The following is a 23,066-nucleotide window of genomic DNA, read 5'->3' on the forward strand; positions in this document are numbered from 1 at the left end:
GTTGGACCCAGTCTCCGTCCTGCGCGGGGCTTGTAGTCTTAATCCCCATTTTACAGATGAGGTAACTGAGGCACAGAGAAGTGAAGTGACTTGCCCAAAGCCACAGAGCAGACAAGTGGCGGAGCTGGGATTAGAACCCACGACCTTCTGACTCCCGGGCTCACGCTGTCTCCACTGTGCCTGTTGCTTCCTGAGAGCGCTCAATAAATACCATTGATAGGTTGATGTGTTAGGGCAAAGTGATTGCAGATGAATAAGAGAATTTTATGTAGGTATGCAGTAGCCTCCCTTTATACTCCCAACCCTCCGTCTTAATTCTCATAACAATGTTCTGAATCTTAAGGAAAGGAGCCCCTCCTTTTAACTCCATTTTAACTCAATGTCTCCATTTTAACTCTGCTCGCCTCAAACACACACCCCTCAAGAAAATAATATGAGAATCCTTCCAGGGGCCAGTCCCCATTTGGTTACCAAAGAGAGAGGCAGCTTGGCCTAGTTGATAGAGCCCTGGGAAGTCAGAGGACCTGAGTTCTAATCCCAGCTTCGCCAGTTGCCTGCTGTGTGACCTCAGGCAAGTCATTTCACGTCTCTGTGCCTCAAGTTCCCTCAACTGTTAAAAAAAACGGGGGATTAAATACCCATTCTTCCCTCCTACTTGGACTGTGAGCTCCATGCAGTCCAGGGATTGTGTCCAACCTAATTAACCTGTTACTTCCCTGGGGCTTAGAAGAGTTTCTGAAACATAGTAAGCACCTAACAAATACCATAATATATAGAAATACACACACACTCACACACACACACCCCTATAGATAGATGAATAGCTATATCTATAGATTATAGATGAATAGTAATTATGGTGTTCGTTAAGATCTTACTCCGTGCTAACCACTGTGGTAGATACAAGGTATTCAGGTTGGGCACAGTCCCTGTCCCACATGGGGCTCACAGTCTTAATCCCCATTTTACAGATGAGGGAGATGTGGCCCAGAGAGGGGAAGTGACTTGCCCCAGGTCACACAGCAGACGTGTAGCAGAGGCAGGATTGGAACCCATGTCTTTTGACTCCCAGGCCCGGTCTCTTTCCACTAGGCTAACGTTGATGTACAGAGAGTAGGGTGGTGGTTTTTAAGACAACCCAGGGAGGTCTCGTCTAGACTGTAAGCCCTCGGTGGGCAGGGAATGTTTCTGTTTATTGTTACATCGTCCTCTCGCAAGCGCTTAGTACAGTGCCCTGCACACGTTCGACAGATACGACGGAGAGAACGAAAGGTGGTACTTGAGTGTAATCGCTACCGCCTACCCCGTCGGGGGGCAAAATAACACCAGTAATTATATTATTACCCGGGGACCACCGTCCAGCCGAGAGGACTGTGGATCGTTTTTTCAAGACGGAACAGCGGTGGGTGGGTGTGGGGTCCCTCTCTCTGTCTCTCTGTCTCTCTCTGTCTCTGTGTCTGGCACGCCCTTCGTATAGGCTCCAGGCTCCCCCCACCCCCCCACCCCCAATCTATATTTAGCCCGTTGCTAGGCAGAATTTTCCATTTCCTTGCTCCCCCTAGGGCCGCCCCTGCCTCCGGCGACTCCGATTGGTATCCTCGCCGGCTGCCAGCAGCCAACCAGAGAGACTGTGCATTTCTTCAGGCAGGGCTCCGGCCTCCAACTAGTCGAGCCTCTGTTGCCGAGAGAGCCGATAAGATGGCCGAAGGGGCTCCCTGTGGGGTAGGTTTTATCCTATTTACGAAGCCTTCCGTCGTTATGCGATAGAACATCAAAAATGAAAAGATTCCCTGCCCCCCCCCCAAAAAAAAAAATTTAGAAAAACATATAGGTTTTTCACAACTGGAGATGAAAACCATTTTGAGTCTACAGAAGCACCCCCTGGGGCTGATGTGGTAGATTTAGGGGCGACCTCCCTCGAGGCAGCCCCCTGACGTGAAGAAGTGCAGGGTGTGAGTTGGGGGAGGAAAAATGCATCGCATCTTTCTTAAATTGGAAGCCGATCTCCCCCGGAGGAGCCTCGAGATATCCTATGGGAGCAGCAGGCTAGTTTTAGCTGTGAAACCATTCAGGGAATTGGCAAGAGGTAAATTCTTGACAGATGCCCGAAAGAGAACCTTAGTCCTTCTCATTTGAAAAATTGTCCTGAATCCAGCGGGTGCAAGCTCGTTGTGGGCAGGGAATGCATCTCTTCTGTTGTTCTGTCCTACTCTACCAAGCGCTTAGTACAGTGCCCTTACAGTAAGCGCTCAAGAATTTAAATGGGTTGATTGATCTTGGGTCACAGCTTTGCCGCCAATCCGATTGCATTGCTTCTCTCTTTCTGTTCGGCCAGTGACCTCAGAGCCGTTGTCGTCATGATGTCAGAAGGTTTAGTAAGCGAAGCCAGAGTAGCGAGGGGTTAAAAGTTTGAGTGGAATGTGAGTCCCCTGGGTGGACCGTAGCCATGGTGATTATCACGCATCTACCCTTAGCGCTTAGAGCAGTGCTTGGCATAAGTAAGGGCTTAACAAATACCACTATTGTTGTTGTTGCTATTAATGGCTTTGCCGCAAATTTTAACCCACAGAGAGATTGGATGCCAGAGTGTAATATTTTATTGGTAAAATCGTGTTTCCTTTTCTTCCACTCGAGGCTCGGTTTACGACAGAGTAAATGAGAGTATGTTATTCAGTCGACCCTGAGCCTTCTGGCACTTCGACGGCAGGACCCCGAGTGTCAGAAGGTGTGTTTTCAGACCTGTGAAATACAGTTAAATGAAATGTCTGTATTTTTTTTTTTTTGAGGATCTGACTATACTCACATGCAGGTCTTCAGTTCAAGAACTAGGCTTATAATCAGGAACCACTGCTGGTTTTAATTCAAGAAAAGTGCCTCCTCTCCACCCCACTCTCCCTGAATGTCACGTTTTAGCTTTGCTCCTTGTGCTGCTAAGGAAGCAGAGACAAATGTGTGATTTCGAGGGCCCCCCGAAGTAAATGAACGGCTCAGTCTGGCTGCGGGTCAGCGGGCTGGGGGCGGGGAGTGCTCCCATCAGTCTAGTGGCAGTGACAGCAGGACACAAGGAGCGGTAGTAGCAGTAGCGGCGGAAGTAGCAGCGGAAGTCGAAGCAGCAGCAGCGGCAGAAATAGCAGCAGCTGCAGTAGAAGTGGCAGCAGGAGGAGCAGCAAAAGTAGCAGTAACCGCGGAAGTAGTGAAAGCAACGTAGCCGTGGTGGTGGTGGTCCTACCCTGAGGAACCTAGGATTTTTCAAGTAACTAAGCTATTGTCGATGTAAAAAAAATAACCCAACAAACCCTCTCTAGTGGTTTTCTGGAAGAGGAAGTTTTTCACACCTGGGGGACCACGTGGTTTTGGGACACCAGGGGCTTGGTGAGCCGGTGGTAATCAGAGCTGTCGTGCGCAGCTCTGGGGAAGTGGTCCCTTTAGGCCCGCCCCGACCCGCCTTCTCATTGGTGGAAGGGACAGGAAGACAGCCAGAGCCGAGGCAGTCGGGGAGTGCAGCGAGCGAGCGAGGGTAAGGTTGGTGAGTCAGAGGACGGATATTTTGATTCCAGGCCACGGCTACCTGTGACAGTCAAAGCGAAAAGGGTGGCAGAAGAGCGGGAGGCGCCCATGAAAATAGCTGAGGCCTCAGCGCCCTGCTGCCTCTTGGCCATCTTGGGTCTAAAATGTCACACGGGAGTGTGTTTTTAATCAACCAAGCCAAAAAAAAAAAAAACAAGAAGGAAAACAACAAAAAACCACTCCAAAACAAGAATCTTCTTATAAAGGGAAGCCAGGGTAGCTGCAAGGCTCAGTCTCCATCTTACTCGGGCCCCATGGTCTGAGAGGAACCCAGAGCAGCCGACTTCACAGACGAGTAAATAGGCCCAGAGAGATTAAGTGACCCATTCAAGGTTTCGCAGCCGGCCGGAGGCCCATTGGGGCCGCCGACCCAGGCCCCTGGACTCCCCAGATCTGTGCTTCATCCACCAGGCAGGGCGAGTGACTGGCTTGTGGAACTGAAATCATGCAAGCCCAGAAGGATCAATCAGTCAGCCATGGGTGAATATGGGGAACTTCTTGCGTGCTGAACATTGTACTAAGTACTTGGGAGAGTACCGTGGAATGATTCCCCTGGCTCCTTGAGGTGTCTGAGGCAAATGTAGGCACAAATCAGGGAGGTGATTTTTTTTTCCCAGTCCTGCTCCTGTTATTTCCCCCGAAACAAGAAAAGAGTACAGAAATACTGACTCTTGGTGAAATGAACCAAATTCCCCAACATTTAAGATCCCGGTTGGCATTGCCTCATAATCATTATGTAGATTGGGAGTTAGATTATTTACATGTGACTGATCGAGGTGTAGAAGTGTTGCGTACTTCACTAACTTCTCAATGCAGCGACATGGTTAAACTCCCCCATTACGTATCAATCGTGTGCAATTTTTATTTTATTTTATTTTTTATCAGTCTACCCCACACCCAATCAGTGTTTTTCTTATCCTCTGGAATATATTTGGACTCCCCTGACTGAGGATTAGCTAGTTACCTTCAGTGGTTAGTTAATAATTACAATAATTGTGGCACTTAAGTGCTTACTATGTGCCATGCTCTGTGCTCAGTCCTGGGGTGGATACAAGATCATCAGGTCAGGTAAGTCCCATGTGGAGCTTAGAGTCTAAGAGGGGAAGATTGGTAATATTTTCAAATTTGAATGTTTGGGGTAAACATTAAGTGGAAAATGCAGTGAAAGCGTCAAAGGCATACTGCAGGAGAGAGTGACCCATCTCACAGACCTGACAGTACAAATATATGTAAGAGAACCAATATTTTTATGGTAGAAAAGAAAAAAATGCCCCAGAAGACAGCTGCGGAGCTGGAATTGGCCAGCCAGTGAGATAAGGGAAGATGAGTGTGGTCAGACTTGTGACTTTCTCTCTCCGAGGACTCAAAACGATGAAGGAGGGCAGAAGTAGCCAGGTTGCCACGCTTTGTTCAAGGCCCGGTTCCTTAACCGAAGACCGAGTTGGGGGGGCAGGGGAGGATCTCAGAATCCGGTGATTAAAATGGAAGCTTTGGAGCAATCCTCCAATTGTGGCAGTTACTGAACACTTATTGTGGGCAGAGTACTGTACTGAATGCTTAGGAGAGGACAGTCCAATAGAGTTGGTAGACACAGTCCTTGCCCTTGAGGAGCTGACAGTCTGGTTGCATTTATTCTCCTTAATATCTATCAATCACTTACCCGGTGTAAAGCACTCTGCTAAGCCCCTGGGAGAGTATGATGTAACAGAATTAGCAGACACATTCCTTGCCCATAATGAGCTTACAGTCTAGAGAGAGAGACAGATGTTAATATGAATAAATAACTTACAATATACAGTTTAAAGATCTGTGCATAAGTGCTTTGGGGATGAGGGTGGGGCGAATGTCAAATGTCCAAAGGTTGCAGAACCAAATGCATCGATGACGCAGAAGGGGGAGCAAGCCGGGGAAAAGAGGGCTTAATCGGGAAGACCTCCTGGAGGAGATGTGACCTTAATAGCAGAAGTAGGAGGGTATTTGTTGTCAATTCGCCGTGTGACCTTAATAGTTGAAGTAGGAGGACGTTTGTTGTCAACTCACCATCTTTTTGGGGTGTCAAAGGGGTATTTTTTTAACTGCGAGCGTATGGTTTTTGTCAGGTGGTGAGTTTCCCAGCCAGCCCTCAACGCGCTTGTGACCCCACCCTTCCTGTTTGGCTTCGTAAACGGCTCTCTGGCCCCCACCCCCACCAGGTCCTTCCGCCCGGGCCCCAGAGGGGTCGACCGGATCAGTCGATCGATGGGGATCCTGGGTCCCACCCCCACCCTCAGGCGAAGCTTCCCCTGTTGCTGAGCAGAGTCCGCAGGAGGAGCCTCTGATTGGTCGTCAGGCCCCTCTACTCCGGTAGCCAGCGGCAGCTCGCTTTGGCAGGCCTCCGCTCTTTTTCAGAAAGTCTACAAATTACCCGATCGGAAAGCCAGGAGCGAGGAGGGGCAGAGGCGATGAAAAGATCTCTAATACTTCTCTGACATTTTTTTCTACCGGAGCGGTCGCGTAGCAGAGTTAACTTCCTGTTTTGTCCTCGAAAACGGAGTGACGTCGTTGTTTGCTGAAGCAAAACCGACGTTATTTTTAGCTCAGAACGGGCGTGCGGGAGAATGGACGGGACCTTTCGGGAACCTGGCACGGGAGAAAGGCAGCAAAAACACTCAGGATACAACAGCGGCTGCCTCCAAATCAATTCCGATTAATTTTGCCGGGGAGGTGGGGAGGATCGGGGGCAAATTGCAAACCTTAAAGCGTCGTTTGATTAATTGACGACACCAAAAAAAGAGAACGGTTTAAAAATCCAGGCGCGACGCAGACGATCCTGAAATGGTATAGCAGTAAACGGTGGTTTTACCATTTAAGTGTCTTTGCCGGCCCTAAAATGTTAACCCCGACTTAACGCTTAGACTCAGTGTCATGAGGACAGAGGGGTGTAAGGGGGTTTGGGGACGGTCTTTGTTCGAGGAGACGTGTGAACCTAAGGCACGCTGGCTAATTCTCAGCCGTACAACGGCAGCATCTGGCAAATTGCAAGTCATCGCCTAGAACCACGCTAGCGAATTCCACCCCTCTGGAAAAATGGAAGGCCATCCGGTTAGCCAACAGGGCCGTAGAAACAACCGTCTTGCAGCTCGACAAATGAACGCTGCTCGTGCAGTAGCAGAACGACCTGTAAACTGCGTTCTAGATTATTTATACCGCGCAAGCAACTGGCGGGCGGCGTTGCTCAAAGCCAAGCGTTTTTTAAACTGTGTTTTCCCCGACGCTTGTGTGTATGTGTGTGTATGTGTGTCTCTCTCTTTCTCTCTTTCTCTCTCTCCCTCTCTTTTTCTCCGCTGTTGCCAGGCAGATTTCAGAAAGCCGGCTGCCGATTGGCTACTTCTAGAAGCAGGCCCTCGTGCTGATTGGTGCCTTTTGGAGCCGGCAGATTATAGGATAAGCCATTGCAGCTAACCTAAGACTTCCCTTTGTTTCCAAGGGGCGATCTCTCTGCTGCAGAGAAAAGGGCGGAAGGAAGCATGCTAATTGGCTGAGGAGGAAGAAGTCGCTTGGCTTTTGTTCGACACAGTTGGCAGAATTTGGTTTTATTCCTCAAACGCTGCTTTTCAGAGAATATCTAAGTAGGGAGGAAAAACCTTGCAATGTTGTGGAAATCCGTTTTGTGAGGAGTGTATTTTTGGCCGGTAATTTCTGCAGAGTTACGACAGATTTTCTGCCCGAATGAGAAAACGGCCGGGAGAGCGTTCTAGCAAATGGCTTTTTTGAGAGCTATGTGAAGTGCATCAGTTTTGGGGTGGAAAAAAAGAGTTTCAAGTTGATAAAACATGGATTTTCCTAAAGGAAAATCCCAGTTGACGGATGCCTTTCAAGGTAGCCATGCGGTCCGAACGAGGGACATGGTTCTTTTTCCTCAAGCAAGGCCTTGAAATGGTCATCGGGGGAAACTTAACTAAACCTGGCAGCAAGGACACCTAGGCATGGAATCTGCCATTTCCACCCACAAAAAAAAAGAAAGAAAGAGAAAGGTTTTCTAATGCGACATTTTGTTTCCAGTTCCACCTCCGAAAGCCTGCAGGCCACCGACCCCTGACCTTTCTGCACATACTTTCCCCCGCTGCAATGTTACACTTCCAGAGTAAGATGGCTGATTGGCTTGCCACCGATGCAGTCAAATCTCCCGTCCTGATCCTTCGCCTAATTCGCGTTCCTTGCTTCCCATCTCTCCTTCCTTATTAAATTCATTCCCCGGGAAAAACTGGTACTTAGCTGCAGTGTGCCCCCTAGTGGCGAGAGACGGTAGTTGATTCTTTGATTCGCAAACGGTGGGCGAGCATGGCAGGTGATGGATGGTGGGCTGGTCTCTGCTCACTCCCCCCGAAGAATCTTTCATCGCCTCAGTGCTGGCCAGAGAGACGGGACGTTTTCCAGTGAGGTAGGTGCCCCCCACCCTGAACACCCCCTCCCCCCGGCTTGCCCGGCCCCCGAATCCCGCCGTGTATTTTCCAGTTTGGTTTTGGCCACATTCAACGTGTGCAGTAATCGACTGAACCGTCCGAAGGGTAATAATGCACGCGTATTTGCTCGGGGATCCGATAAGGCTGTTCTCTGGCCTGTTCACCGTGGCTACCTGCCAGATATTGGGGTGGCTTTTTTGGGTAACTTCCCTCTAATGAAAACATGTGGTGTTAGTCCATGATGCTTTTTTCCTTCATTTGTCTGTGTTCTGGGCCGCCCGCGTTATTAATCGAAATCTTTGGATCGAAGCTATTAAGTGAGGGAGGTCAGAACATTTTCTAACTGTGAATTAACTGAGGTGTGTGTTTGAAATTCCAAAATCATGGTAGACGTTGAGTGGGAGTTTTCTCTTTGGCTGTTCCGGGGGGTTACGACAGCATTGTTCTGTTAAGTTGCATGTGCGCTTTGTAGGAAGGTGATACATACATTTGCACTCATGCTGTAAGAGTAAACATGCAGTAAGACCAAGCATTCCAAAACCAGGAGTTGTACTAATTTCCCTCTAGACTGTAAGCCCGTTGTGGGCAGGGAATGTGTCTGCCGAAATGTTGTGTTGTACTTTCCTGAGCGCTTAGTACAGTGCCGTTCATACAGTGTGCGCTCAAAATAGGATCGATTGATTGATCGTAGGCAAATTCAGATTAAACTTTGCTGGAAAGTAAGTCCAGCTTCACAAAAGAAGATCTTAAGCACAAGGCAAAGAGATCCCTGTGTTCTCAAATGAGAAATGTGTCATTGAGATGCTCTCAGATTCCAAATGGAAGCTGCGCTCGTGCATTAGAGAGTAAGTTGTCTGTGGGCAGGAAGCACGTCCCTTTGTTTTGCCCTGCCGAGCGTTCAGTAAGGCGGAGGTGCACCCAGTGGCAGCTCAGTAAATGCTGTCTCTGCTGCTAGCCACGCTCTGGATCTTGAAGGGGCTTTAGGAGCCCGTCTCCACTCCCTGGGCCAGGGCCCGGAAGCAGAGGAGACGGAGCATCCGCAGGTTCTGGTCCTGGCTCTGCTGCAGCCGCTCGCCGACTCCCTCCCACCCCCACCCATCTCTCTTCCCTCCCTCCTTCCCTCCCTCCCTTCCTCTCTCCTCTGCAGAGTCGAGGAAAGCATTGTCAGTCCGAGCGTTCTGGCTCCTCTCTGAAGCAGCCCTAGGCACGTTTCGTCGCCCTGAGGAGAGCCAGAGAAAGCAGCCAGGCCTAGTGGAAAGGGCATGAGCCTGGGATGCAGAGGGTCTGGGTTCGAATGCCGGCTCCTCCACTAACCTGTCGTGTGCCCATGGGCTCGTCACCTCACTTCTCTGCGCTTGTTTCATCAGCTGTGAAATGGGGATTCAGTCCCTGTTCTCCCTTTCCTTTAGACTGTGAGTCCCGTGTGGGATGGGGACTGGGTCTGATTGATTATCTTATATGTGCCCCACCGCTTAGCACAGTGCCTGGCACGGAATAGCATTTCTCAGAGGCCGCCGTCGTCATCATCATCATCATCATCGTCATCGTCCTAAGGCCGCCCCGTGGTATGGCTGAGGGTCTCCATTGAAGGTGTCTCGGTCCGCCCATTCCCTCTCGCCAAAGGAATAAACCAAGGCTGAAGGTTTGGGAATCGATCCATCAGGAGCTCCAACAACTGGGCTCCGGAGCACACATAGAAGAAGTCGCAGACGGTCACTAATGGCTTTGCCGAGTCGGGAACCAGTCTACGAAAGTGATAAACCAAAGGTGGCCACAACCTACTCTGGGGGAAAAAAAAACCCAAGCACACATCTAAAGATTTTTCAGTTGTGACAAAGGTGTGCAAGCCGTCCCTGGATTCTGCTACCTAGGCAGCAGAAGGGTCCAAACAAAGAACAGCAGTGAACACTGCCAGAAGGAGACTGGCAAGACCTGAAGGAGGCTGAAAAAGTGGAGTGCCAGCACGGCTTCCTGCTTTAGACCAAACAGAAGCCCAAGTGAGGAACAGTGGTGGGATTTAGGTGTCAGCATGGCTTGGTTGGATCTGGGTGAACTTTCTGGAAGAAGCTGGTTGAGCTTTGCTCTGACGGCAGTGTCTAGAGCTTTGGGGAGGTCTGTCTGGTGATCTCCATCCTTTCGCACAGCTCACATCTGCTGAGTAGCATCTGTGGCCTCAATGTCAAGGTGGTGATTCTGGGAGACCAGGGATATGATGGTTTTTTAATAGCTAGGCCTGAAGGACCCTGGCTGGGATTCCTCAAGCCATCGCAGGACAAGAAGGGGCAACCCGAGGGCCTGCCGCCACCCTTCTTCTAGAGGAAGGAAACGGCGGTGTCTTGGGCATGCCACGATGCTTCATCGCAGGCCCACGTGCATGTCCCCACCCTCTCCCCTGTGATGTTGGCTGAAACGCTGTTTGGCCCACGGGCATCCGCCCGCCAGCTTCCTCGAGAACCAGGCAGGAGGCCATGGGTTCACATCTGGACAGGTCCTCTGTCCTCTGCAAGATTGGGATGATGGGTGGTCCCACCCTCTGCCCAGGAGGCTCTGCTTGTCGGCTCAGCAGGGCGACGCGGGGGCCCGTGTGGTGTCCTCAGTGACCCCACGGATTCTGTGGTCCTGAGCCATCATGCAGAACCGCAAGCTCACCATATCAATCAATCAGCGGTCTTTACTGAGCACTTACTATGTACAGAGGTACTGTATTAAGCACTTAGGAGACTAAAGCACAACAGAATTAACAAACATTTTCCCCTGGCCAGGACAGAGCCCGGCCCTGGGAGTCAGAAGGACCTGGTTTCTAATCCCAGTTCCGCCACTCGTCTGCTGTGTGATGTCGGGCAAGTCACTTCACTTCTCCGGGCTTCAGTTCCCTCATCTGTAAAATGGGGATTAAAATTGTGAGCCCCACGTGGAACAGGGACTGCATCCAACCTGATCAGCTTGTATCTACCCCAGCGCTTAGTACAGTGCCTGGCATATAGTAAGTGCTTAACAGATATCCTTAAAATCAAACCAACAAAAATTACAGTTGATCTTAGTCTCTCCACCCATGGCACAGCCCTTCACTTAATCTGCAAGGCGCTTGCAAGCATCTGGCCCTGCTTCTCCTCTCCAGTTTCCCGTATCCCTAATCAGAATCTTATCGCCTGCCTTCCCCTGTAGACTGGCAGCTCCTTGTGGGCAGGGATCGCGTCTGCCAACTGCCTTCTCCCAAGGACGTAATCCGATGCTGAGCATCATCACCATCCATGGCATGTGTAGAGCACTGGGGACCTAGCACTCGGGAGTCGGCGGAAACGTTCCCCGCCCGCAATGCGTGCATACAAAAAATGCTTAATAGATACCTTCGATTAATTGGTCACTTCTTGACGTGAGCGTGAGAAGCTGCTGCCGTCAGGGATTCATCACTGGTTGTGCAGAAGGCCCGTTCTCCGTTTCCGGGCCTGGATGGGGGTGGTGAGGGGGTGGGGGTGGGGAGAAGGAGGGCGGGGGGGGGGAGCTCATTGTGTCTCAGCTGTCACCGCTGTGCTTTACATCAGCCTTTGTCTGGGGGTTCAGACGTTCCTCCCCTGCCCTCCCGTCTCACCTTCCCACCGGGCAAGCATCTGGTTACCCGTCTGTCGGCCTGTCAGCCGATGGCATTATTGCCCGCATGCTGCGTGCCAATTACCAGAACCACCCCGAACTGAAGTCCCAAGGCCAAGGTGGCTAGAACCCAGGAGTCCGAAGGACCTGGGTTCTAATCCCAGCTCCGCCACTTGTCGGCTCTGGGCCCTCAGGCAGGTCACCTCACTTCTCTGTGCCTCAGTGACCTCATCTGTGAAATGGGGATTAAGAATGGGAGCCCACTGAGGGGCAGGGGCTGTGTCCAACCTGATTAGTTTGTGTCTACCCCAGCACTTAGAACAGTGCTTGACATTTAGTAAATGCCCTAACAAATGTTATTATTATTAATATCCCTTTAGGGGGGACTTTTTGGGTAGTTGGATTAGAGTCATGCCTGTCAGGTCTTGTCAGGTAACATCTGTTTTGTCGGGCCTCGTTTCCAGGGGTGGAATTTTAACAGCCTTAGAGATTTTTCCTACCCCACAGGAGTTGTGATGCCTAAGGACCTCGTGTTGTGGGAAAATGGGACGTTATGGGGCGGGGTGGGGTGGTTTAAGTGGTTCCAAGAGATTGGCACAACTGACGTCTTCTGAATCCAATTCCTACTTTATTGTTCCACCCGCCGCCGTAGCAGAATAATTTCCACTCTTATGATCGTCACTGTTGTTTAATTGGATGAAACACCGTAGAGCTGTGCAAAACCCAAAGAGTTGTGAGGAAGCAGAGTGGCCTAGTGGATAGAGCCCGGGCCTGGGGATCAGAAGGACTTGGGTTCTAACCCCAACTCTGCCGTTATTCTACTGCGTGATCTTGGGAAAGTTACTTCACGTCCTCTGTGCCTCAGTGACCTCATCTGTAAAATGGGGATTCAGACTGAGACCCAATGGACATGGATTGTATCCAACTTGATTAGCTTGTATCTACCCCAGCGCTTAGTACAGTGCCTGACAGATAGTAAGCACTTAACCAATACCATAGGGAAAAAACAAAAACGTACAGTGCAGAATAGGCCAGGCCAGGAAGCATAATGACATCATATCTCAACTGACATCAGGCACATACAAGCTGCCCTTCTTCCCTAATCAGTCAAGTAATTATTCGATGGTATTTATTGAGCCCTTAAAGTGTGCAGAGCACTATACTAAACACTTGGGAGAGTCCAAAATAACAGAATTGGTGGACACGTTCCCTTTCCACAGAGAGCTTAGAGTCTACAGGGAGAGACAGGCATTAATAGAAATGACGGATGTGGACGTGAGCGTTGTGGGGTTGAGAGAGGGGTGAATAAAGGGTGAAAATACAAGTACAAAGTCCCTACACCAAGCCCATTCCTGCCACTTTGCAGGACGCCCATTTTGTCCGCAGGAAGATTGGCCCCTGGTTTGTCCATTCTCAGTCCTCACCCCAAAGACGGGGTAGGTTTTCTGGGGTGCCGGGGGGAGGGGGAGGTCGTTTTTGTTTCTGCATATGGCAGGGCAGACCCGCGCGTCACAGTTCCCCAGTGAGCCTGGCCCGGTAGACAGTTTGAAGGGCACGCCCCTTTCCCGTTTGGAGCAAGAGGAGGACGTTTCTAAAATGGGACCTGCGGAAAACCCGGAGTCTGATCTGCCCTTCCCTCCGTAGCATCTCTTCTATTATATTATACCCTCCCAAGCGCTTAATATAGTGGTGTGCCCACATTAAGCGCTCAATAAATGCAATTGACTGACTGCCCAACCGGAATACTGGACTGCCGTAGTTCCGTGGCACTCCTCCTTTTGTATGTGTTTATATTTTTGTATATTAATGTCTGCCTTCCCTTTAGACTGTAAGCTCGTTATGGGCAGGGGCTGTGCCTACCCACTCGATTGTATTGTCCTCTGCCAAGCGCTCAGTACAGTGCCCTGCTTATAGGAAGTGCTCAATAATTACAATTGGTTGATTGATTGAGGTGATGAGGGTCAGATGGGGGGCGGCAGATTAGTTTTCTTCGAGCGGGAGTGAGTTGCATTGTGTTTCACTGCCCAGTAGCGCCCCCTGGTGGCCCCCGGGGGCAGCCTTTGGATGTTAAGAAATGCAGGCTCTGTTCTTAGATAATAATAATAATAATGATGGTAGTAATAATAGCAATTAAGACCTTACTACATGCTAGACAGTGTACTAAGTGCTGGGGTGGATGCAGGCAAATTGGGTTGGACACGGCCCCTGTCCCACGTGGGGCTCACGGTCTTAATCTCCATTTTACAGATGAGGGAGCTGGGGCACAGAGAAGTGAAGTGACTCTCCCAAGGTCACACAGCGGACTCGTGGCGGAGCCAAGATTAGAAGCACGTCCTTCTGACTCTCCGGCCCGTGTCAGAGCAGGAGTGTGAGTTGCACGCGTGCGCTGGCCGGTAGCGCCTCCCTCAGCCCCGGTGACCCGACGAGGCAGCCCTGGGGCGGTAAGAAGTGCAGGCTCCATCCCTAGTTGGGCCGCCGAGCCTGAGGAGGTTCTTGACGGCCTGCCAGACTGCACCAGCCAAAAGTTCCGGAACCACTTCCCCACCGGGGCTGAATTGGCTTCACTTTCTTCGGGTATTCACTCAGCTCTCTTTCCCGTCCCAGGTTCACGATGGACAGTGCCGAAGAGCCTCAGAAAAAAGTGTTTAAGGCCCGCAAGACCATGCGAGCGAGTGACCGCCAGCAGCTGGAGGCCGTGTACAAAGTCAAAGAGGAGTTCCTGAAAACGGACACCAAGCTGTTGAACGGCAAGCACGAGAACGGCGACTCGGACTTAAACTCCCCCCTGGGCCACCCCGACGGCACCGAGGACGGGGAGGAGGTGAACGGCATAGCCGTCGACGACCCGGAACCGGAGGAGGAGAGAACGGACTCCACGGATAGCCCCAGCCCCCCGAACCCGGAGGGCCCCGACGAGAGGACGGACCCCGCCCCGGTCGTCAAACCGGAATCGCCGCCTCCCAGCGAGGCAGTCTCTGAACAAGAGGAGGGCCCTGCCTCGAAGTCCGAAGACCCGCCGCTCGCCAACCATAAGGAGGACAGCTTCCGGGAGCCAACCGGCAACCAGACGCCGGACCCGGGAGAGGACGGGGGTCTACCGGAAGGAGAGGACGGAGCAGGCGGCGGCACAGAGCCCGAGGAGGAAACGCCGGCCCCCGGTGAGCCCGTCTCCATCTGCCCAGACCCTGCCCCTGGTGTGGAAAAGAAGGACACCGAGCACCCGGGGAGCGAGGAGGTCATCTCGAGCAGTGTGGAGGCTCGCCCAGACGCAGAACCCCCAGGGGACGCCCCCGGAAGCGACCGAGGCGACAGCCCCGGCCAGGACGGGGACGGCGACCCCATGGAGACGGACGAAATCATCCCCATCTTGGAGAAGCTGGCTCCGGCGGAAGACCAGCTGACCTGCTTCACGAAGGAGACCCTCCTGCCTGCCGGGATGGGGACGGCGGCGGCTGGGGCGGAGGAGGAGGAGGAGGAGATGGAGGAGGCGGCCAGTCTCTCCTCGGGCCTGGAGGACAGGCTGGACAGCTCCCTGGGCTCGCCGTCCAAACAGGACACCAGCGAGAGCCTGCCCAAAGAAGCCTTCCTGGTCCTCTCCGACGAAGAGGAGCCCGCGGGCGAGAAGGAGGCCGAGGAGGACGGGCCCGGGACCGATGAGGCGAATCCCACAGGTCAGGCCCTTTTGGGGAACGGGAGCAGGGTTCAACCTTACCGGAGTGGGGGGTTACCATTTCCTCCCATTTGTTTCCCGGGCTGCCTGGAGGTCTTGTCTTCCCCTGAAATTTTTGGTTGCCTCATTCATCCAATCGAATTTATTGAGCGCTTACCGTGTGCAGAGCACTGTAGTAGGCGCCTGGGAGAGTACAATATAACAATAAGCCGACAATTAGCCAACCCCAGTTGAAATGCCTTCCTTTTAGTACTCTTTCTCAATAGCGTCTTTGAATCTTAATGCCAACATTTCTTACAGCGCTCTCTCACTCCGAGAGAATGCTGCCGGGTTTGCTCTGACCGGCACCTCCTTTCCGCTCTTCCGAAGTGTTTTGGCCGACTTGAATAGAGTGGCTAAAGCCCATTTCAGTTGCACAGCGCCTTGTGGGCAGGGAACTGGCAGTGGGTCTTTTCCTTGAACTGTCAGTACTACAAGATGGCTAACTAGGATGTGAAAGGAAATACATAATTGTTAAATGTTCACATAAACTTACAGAATCGAATTCAATACTCTTTGTGGGTGCATAATATATTTGTTGTTCTTTGGTCGTATCACCGCGTTGTGTTAATTGGTTAATTTTTTTTTGGATCATGGGGATCCCCTTAACGCACTTCATATGATTTCCAATGAGAAATAATAATAATAATAATGACATTTCTTAAGCGCTTAATATGTGCAAAGCACTGTTCTAAGCGCTGGGGAGAATACAAGGTGATCGGGTTGTCCCACATGGGGCTCAGTCTTAATCCCTATTTTACAGATGAGGTAACTGAGGCACAGAGAAGTGAAGTGACTTGCCCAAGTTCACACAGCTGACAGTTGGCGGAGCCAGGATTTGAACCCATGACTAAATGAAATAATACTTCATGTAGTTCTCCTTTTGCTTAACCTTATTTTTATGGAGCTAATTCAGAGCACTAACTAGGGTGCAGCAGTGTGGCCTAGTGGATAGAGCCTGGGCCTGGGAGTTAAAAGGACTTGGGTTCTAATCCCACTCCACCACTTACTTGCCTGCTGGGTGGCCTTGGGCAAGTCACTTCGCTTCTCTGGGCCTCAGTTCCCTCATCTGTAAAATGGGGATTAAGACTGTGAGCCCCATGTGGGACAGGGACCTGATTAAACTGCATTTCCCCTGTGCCTAGATCAGTGCTTGGCACACAGTCAGCACTTAACAAATACCATAAGAAAAAAAGGGCTGAGTCCAGTTCCGCCATTTGCATTTTGTAGTAGCAGTCCTATGTATTGAGCTCCCCCTTGGCAAAGTGCACTTGAGAAGTATAGGATAATGAAGCACCATGTCCCCAGTCGACCAACCAGTGATATTTACCGAGTCCTCAATATGGGAAAAGCACTGTACCGAACACTTGGGAGAGTACTACCTGATAGAGTGGATAGACCCAATTCCAGCCCTCAAGAGCCTACAATCTAGTCTTCCCTGCCCACAAGGAGTTTACACTCTAACAGAGGAGGTAAATATAAATAAATAAATATATATTTATATATATACACACACACACACACAGCTGAGAGTGGGCAAAATAAATAATGGAATAAACATTTATGTGAGGGTGGGTGTGAATAAATTTGCAAGTGCTCGAGTGGGTAGATGGGATTATACATTTAAATGGCTATAAAGTACCCTCTTATACTGTGAGTCACATGTGGGACAGGGCCCGTGTCCGGTGTGATTATCTTATGGCTATCCTGGCCCTCGGCTCGTAGTAAGCACTTGATAAATTCCATCATTATTATTACTGTCTTACGTGTGTGTATGTGTGTGTGTGTGTGTTGGGGGGGGGTGTCTTTATATATATATTTTATATATATACATATAAACATAGATAAAGATAATCTGGATAGAGTGAACTTCCAAGGTGGCCTGTTTTGTTTTTGTTCTCCTAAGTAGTATTTGATAAGAGCTTACTATGTGCCAGGCACCGTACAAAACTGGGGTAGATACAAGGTAATCACAGGGCTCGTGGACTTAGTCCCCATTTTAAAGATGAGGTGACTGAGGCACAGAGTAAGTTCAGTGACTTACCCAAGTTCACACAAGAGACAAGTGGGGGAGGCAGGATTAGAACCCAGGTCCTCTGACTCCAAGGCCCACACTGTTTCCACCAGGCCCCAATATTTGTTTGCCCAGGGGATGCCATAATCCCGATTCCATCTTGGGTTGGATATCCTGTGGTCGTGCTGCAGCCGTGCCAGTCAAGTCAGTGTATGTCAACTTCTGTCCCCTCGTAGGCTGTAAGCTCACTGTGGGCAGGGAATGTGTCTGCCAACTCTCTTGTATTTCACTCTCCCAAGGGCTAAGTATAGTGTTATGCACATAGTAAACACTCAGTAAATTCCATTGGTGACGATGATTCGGTGATATTTATTGAGAATTTCCCTTGTGCAGAGCCCTGCACTAAGAAAGTCCAGTTCCCCAGAGTTGGGCGATGCGATCCCTGCCCACAAGGAGCTTGCAGGCTACAGAGACCAGACAGTGGCCAACAGACGGGCTCTCTCTGAAATTGGGTTATCACTGCCCTGGCCCCGGGTCGGTGTCTTGGCCCCGGCGCCGTCGCTCAACGTCGCCTCAGCTTCCCCGGGTGGGGTCCGTGAGGAGAACGGGCACCAAGAGGGCACCTGGACCACTGCTTTATGACTGCGAGCCGGTCATTCTCACACGACCATTCTCAAACAACTGCTGGCTGAGTTAGCATAAATGGTAAGACCGAAGAGCAAAGAGAGGGGGCCGAGCGTCTTTAGGAAACAGCGAAAAGGATCCTCAGACGAGGCTGCGTCTCAGCTCACGACCGGGACGGACCGACCAGCCCGGTGACGGTCCATCAGGTGGCTCTCGGCGGCAGGATCACAAGGCCAGGGGAAGGCCTGCTTGAACCAGCAAGCATGACCGCACAACAGAGGACAGGCTCTGTCCGAGGCCCAAGGCCGCAGCGTCTCCCCCCAACCTCTTCCCCATCAGGGGTGCATCTCTGGCGCACACAGGGGCAGCCGGGCTTCTAGCGATCCATCAGTGGTATTTATTGAGCACTTCCTATATGCAGAGCACTGTAGTAAGCGTTTGGGAGAGTCCAGTACAACAGAATTAACAGACACGCTTCCCACCCGTAATGGACGTACAGTCTTGAGGACGACAGTCTACACCAGTTTTCTACTTCTTCGTCTATCTTTGGCAAGTGCTGGCAGCTGTCACCCCTCTCCCAACGAGGAGGCATTTCCCATCCTTCCCCCAATGAGCTTCCCTGCCTTTCTTCTGGAAGCTGATGGTGAGGGTCGCAATGCACTTGAAGTCTCCTTTCCTCCTTGCCCCATTTGTTCAAGTCAAGTCCCCCACGGTATCCTGAGCACTCCACTCATTCCTCCCAGGAGGTTTAATGCACATAAGCGATCAGATCCAGGGGCTTCCTCACAGGGTCTTTTGTAGCGCCAGTTGGGCTTTTGACATCTAGAAGACTTTGGGGGTGACTGGCCGGAGAGCCTGGACTCTTCCCCGATTAAGCTGGAGGGCTGGGGATAGGCCAGGGGTGCCTCCACGCTACTGCTCCTATCGCTCAGCCATCGGTATTTTTTGAGCATTTACTATGTGCAGAGCACTGTACTAAGCACTTGGGAGAGTACCATTCGGCAGAATTAGTGGACACGTTCCCTGCCCATAAAGAACTTACAGTCTTGAGGGGAAGACAGACATTAATATGAATAAATCATTTATAGTTTGTAATTTAAGTAATATAATTTAAAGATGTGTTCCTCCCCAAACTGTGGGTCCTCCCTCTTCTGTCCCCGCCATCGCTCTTCAGCACCTCTGCTATCCGTCTCCGCCGCCTCGACCCACCCCGTTCGGTATCCCCCGCTCCACTCTCCCTTTCCCTGACACTGCTGTCCCCCTCCAACGTCACTGCCACCTCACCCCCCGATCCCCAATCTTTGACCAGGCAGTTGGATTCGTCGTATGTTATGGGAAAGCACAGCTGTTATGACTAGCTTGTTTTTTTTTTTCCAGTGGCACTAGCCGCAGTTCAGAGCTGACTCTGAGTGCTTGACAATGGTTGTGTCTCTGTGGCCACGTCTGTAAAAGAAGGGGGCAACTCGAGGTTTCGCAACGGGATTGGATCGCAAGAGAAAAGCCAGGCGTCAATTCAGTTGTCCTTGACCTCACGACTCGTGGGAGAGGACCCCGAATTCCCCCTCGGCTAGCCAGGCTCTTGGATCCTTCCAGTCCCATTTCTGGTTGAGAGCGGTCGCGGCCCACTTGCCGGCATAACCTGACGCCTTCCTTCTCTGTTCACAGAGGAAGCAGCGAGTGAGGAAAAGGATAAAGAGGACAAAGAAGAGGAGGAGCCCAAGGAAGATGAGAAACCCCCTGAAAAAAGTACGGAGGTTTCAGCCGTTCATTTCACGATACCAAAATTGGTTGTTGAAGTCTGTGTGTGTCTGTGTCTGTGTGTGATCTTAGTAGACACTGACCCAAACTCACCCGAGGCCTAGCCCAAAGTGTTTTCAGGGGATGAGTTACAGACTCTCCTTCAAGCAACTTTGATTTTTCCCAGGTGATTGTTTCCATTGGTTCCTGCCCCAGGTTTGCCAAAGAATCAGAAAGGGATGTGGGGGTTGGGTTTCTGCAATTTGGGGGCCTGGGAGTCTCTCCAAGGGGGAGTTTGTGAGCGGGGGCAGAGGAATACAGAAAGGGACACAGGAAAGAGAGAGAGAAACAGAGAGAGAGTGTGTGACAGCGATAAGTGAAACAGCCAAGGAATGATTGGGAAAGTAAAGGGACGAGATGGAAGGCTGAAGAGGGCACAAGGCTGAAGTGAAGTTTCTGCTTTGAAATTGAGCTGTTGGGAATCACTAGACCCTCTGCTTTCAGAGCACAGCCAGGACAACCGAGGTTAAAAATCCAGGGGACGTAACCGGCCTTGCAAGCTGACAGCCTTGATACCCCAGAGTTTGGGGAGGGAGAGTTTGACGGCGGAGGCATTTTCCCGGTGCCTTGGGAATCTCGTGCCTGGGATCGGTCCCCTCTCGGCTGTCCGTGAAGTTGAACGGAGGGCTCGGGCTCAGCTCTGGGAATGGCCCATAGAGACCGAGCCAGGGTTCCCTGGTTCTCGCCAACGGACCCCCAAGCCCGGCGCTCTTGCTGACAGTTGGGGTGACCTCATCACGAGTGGTCGAGCAGAAACCTCTTGGGCGCCAGGGCCCAGCTCCCCCATGCCTCGGCGGGCAGACTGACAGATTAGGGGATTCAGGTGGGGCAGGGGGTTGGGGGAGTGGTTTCCCCCAAATCCATGATCTCTTCAAAGGGCTCAGGGCCAGATCGGGACAGAGTCTGCGTCCGGGGTGACGACGGCACAGAGGCAGGGGTTCTCGGCCGCTGCTGTCGGGGAAGGGTAGGGGGAGAGAGCCCCCAAAGCACTCACAGTGCTTTGTGCTTCCAGACGAGGCGTCGCGAAGAAAGCGGTCCAAGTCAGAGGACATGGACAGCATCCATTCGAAACGCCGTCGCTACGTGGGCGAAGAGTACGAGGCGGAACTCCAAGTCAAGATCACCGCCAGAGAGGACATTAACCAGAAGCTGCAAAAGGTAGAATCGATTCCAGCCGGGCCACCCCCCGCAGCCCCCCACCCCCTGCTCCCTGGAACCCCGACACCTAAACCAGTTCTCATATTCCGAGTCCTCTTAGAAGAAAGGCTTTGCCCCGATCCCTCGGGAGGAATAAGGAGGGTCCAGGTCGCCAAGAATCCAGGTTGGGGGCCGGGGGTTTCCACGGTGGAATTCGGGATGGGGTCAGGGATTTAATCGTCTCTCACTTCAAAGCCACCAAGCATCCCGTGTCAATAATGCTAGCTAGGCCTGAGAAAGAGGCCGGCGGAGAGAGAGAGAGGGAAGCGGTGGGAAGGGAGACAGATAGGCAGCCAGGTCTAGTGGAAAGAGCACGGGGCCGGGCGACGGGTGACCTGGCTCCTGTAATCCCAGCGCAGCCTCTGGCCTGCTGTATGACCTTGGACGAGTCACTTCCCCGCGCTGAGTCTCTGTCTCCCCTCGTGGTAAATAAAGCAGGGCCGATGCTACCCCTCCTTCCTTCGCCGGTATGTCGCCCAGACGGAATGAGTTGGTAACACAGACGCCCTCGGGAAAGAGAAAAGCGTTATACAAACACAAGGAACTGTCACGTTTTGTTTTTCGGCCTAACACGAGCCTGTAGGTTATCCCGTCCATCGATTGCCTTATCTCTGAACATAAAGCCAAGCCCAGCCCCACTCTGTTATTATAAGCTTAGGTAGCGTCTGGGAGAGGAAGGGTGTTCTTAGCACATAAGGCAAGTCAGGCTGGGAACTCTTCGCTGGCAGCCGGGCGTTTCCAGTCCTTCCCGGAGCGTGTCCCAGCCCTGGGGAGGGATGAAACAAGTTCCCAACAGCGCCTTCAGGCAGAGCCATTAATAATGATGATAATAGTAATAATTACTATTGTGGTATTTGGTGCTGAAAATGCAGTAAGTTCTAAGCACCGGGGTAGATAGAAGAAGATGGGACGCAGTCCCTACATCCCACACAGGGGCGGGGTGTTGAATCCCCATTATACAGGTGAGGAAGCTGAGGCCTAGAGAAGGGAAGTGATTTGCCCAAGTTCACACAGACGATGAGGGGCGGAGCTGAACCATTGCACCAGGCGGGCGGGTGCACGAGGTGACTGAGAAGCCGGGCCTGGTTTTATGCACTCGGGCCCACGCACAAAAGGAGTGGGAGGTTGAGAAATGTTTTGGGAAGCAACGATCACTGCAACTTTTAAATGACACCATCTCTCCCACACACAAGGAGGCCACTGAAGGCTCATCCAGAAATAAAAAGTATCTGTTTCCCCCCGACCCCTTCAATGACTAGGTTAGACCGCAAGAATCAGGGTGGTGTCTGAGCTCAGTCAACCCATCAATCAGTGGTATTTATCAAGTGCTTTCTGTGGGCAGAGCACAGTATACCACAGGTGGTAGACCTGTCCCCTGCCCACAAGGAGTTTACAGTCCAGATAGGGGAGACAGACATTAAAAGGAATGGCAGATGTGGGCATGCGTACTTTGGGGCTGGAGGTGGGGTACGTAAAGGATAGAAATCTTAATGTTAGGGTCATCTGATTGTATTGTATCTGCCCTGGCGTTAAGGATGGGGCTGGGCCTCCAGCACGGGCTGAACTTCCGTGCGTGAGGAATAGCTGGGTCCTGTTCACCCTCGCTTTCCCCGGACGGTGGGGAGGGCCAGGGCGAGCCAGTTCTCCAGAGCTTCTCTCTCACTGGACCATTCAAGTAGTCAGTCGTATTTATTGAACGCTTACTGTGTGCTCTGCTGTGTACTAAGCAGTTAGTACAGTACTAAGTAGGAGAGGCCTAGCTTGGCCAGAAGGACAGAGGGCAGCTTCAGGGCTCCGATAAGCAGAGGAACTGGGTGAGGGCAAGCAGGAGGTGCTCCCGAAGGCCTTGGGAGAGTTGGCTCTGTATCTAGAGGGAGGGAGGGAGATCTCTGAGGATCTCTCTCTGAGGAGCAGCAGGAAGGGAAAAAAGGCCCCAGGATTCAGAGCGGCCAAGGCTCATCGTAAACAAGGAACCACGATCCTAGAGGTGTCAAAGTGGGAGCTATCACTGGCCGACTTTGGGCTGAGCACCGGGGGGGTGACGGGTGAGGAGAGCCAGTCCCCCGGGGCCCCAGGGAGTCCCCCGACCTCCTCCAGAGAGCCAGTCGAGGATGGGGGAACTGACAGT

At 51.7% G+C, this 23,066-nt stretch overlaps 1 protein-coding gene across 5 annotated transcripts in view; it reads left to right on the forward strand.

Annotated features, from left to right (window-relative positions):
• The window catches only part of LOC119946490 (activating transcription factor 7 interacting protein), a 69,124-nt gene that overhangs the window by 33,724 nt on the left and 12,334 nt on the right, over positions 1–23,066 (forward strand). For 2 of the 5 annotated variants that reach the window (XM_038767826.1, XM_038767828.1), the window contains exons 2-4: positions 14,202–15,268; positions 19,610–19,690; positions 20,754–20,899. In XM_038767826.1, coding sequence (XP_038623754.1) covers positions 14,209–15,268; positions 19,610–19,690; positions 20,754–20,899 — 1,287 coding nt within the window. In that variant the 5' untranslated portion in view covers positions 14,202–14,208. Of the gene's footprint in view, positions 1–7,365; positions 7,988–13,892; positions 13,966–14,201; positions 15,269–19,609; positions 19,691–20,753; positions 20,900–23,066 lie in introns of those variants that run through there. The other 3 variants (XM_038767823.1, XM_038767827.1, XM_038767825.1) reach the window with 3 other exon arrangements.

This window comes from Tachyglossus aculeatus, chromosome 27, assembly GCF_015852505.1.
Source record: "Tachyglossus aculeatus isolate mTacAcu1 chromosome 27, mTacAcu1.pri, whole genome shotgun sequence".
In the NCBI taxonomy this organism is placed as follows: Eukaryota; Metazoa; Chordata; class Mammalia; order Monotremata; family Tachyglossidae; genus Tachyglossus; species Tachyglossus aculeatus.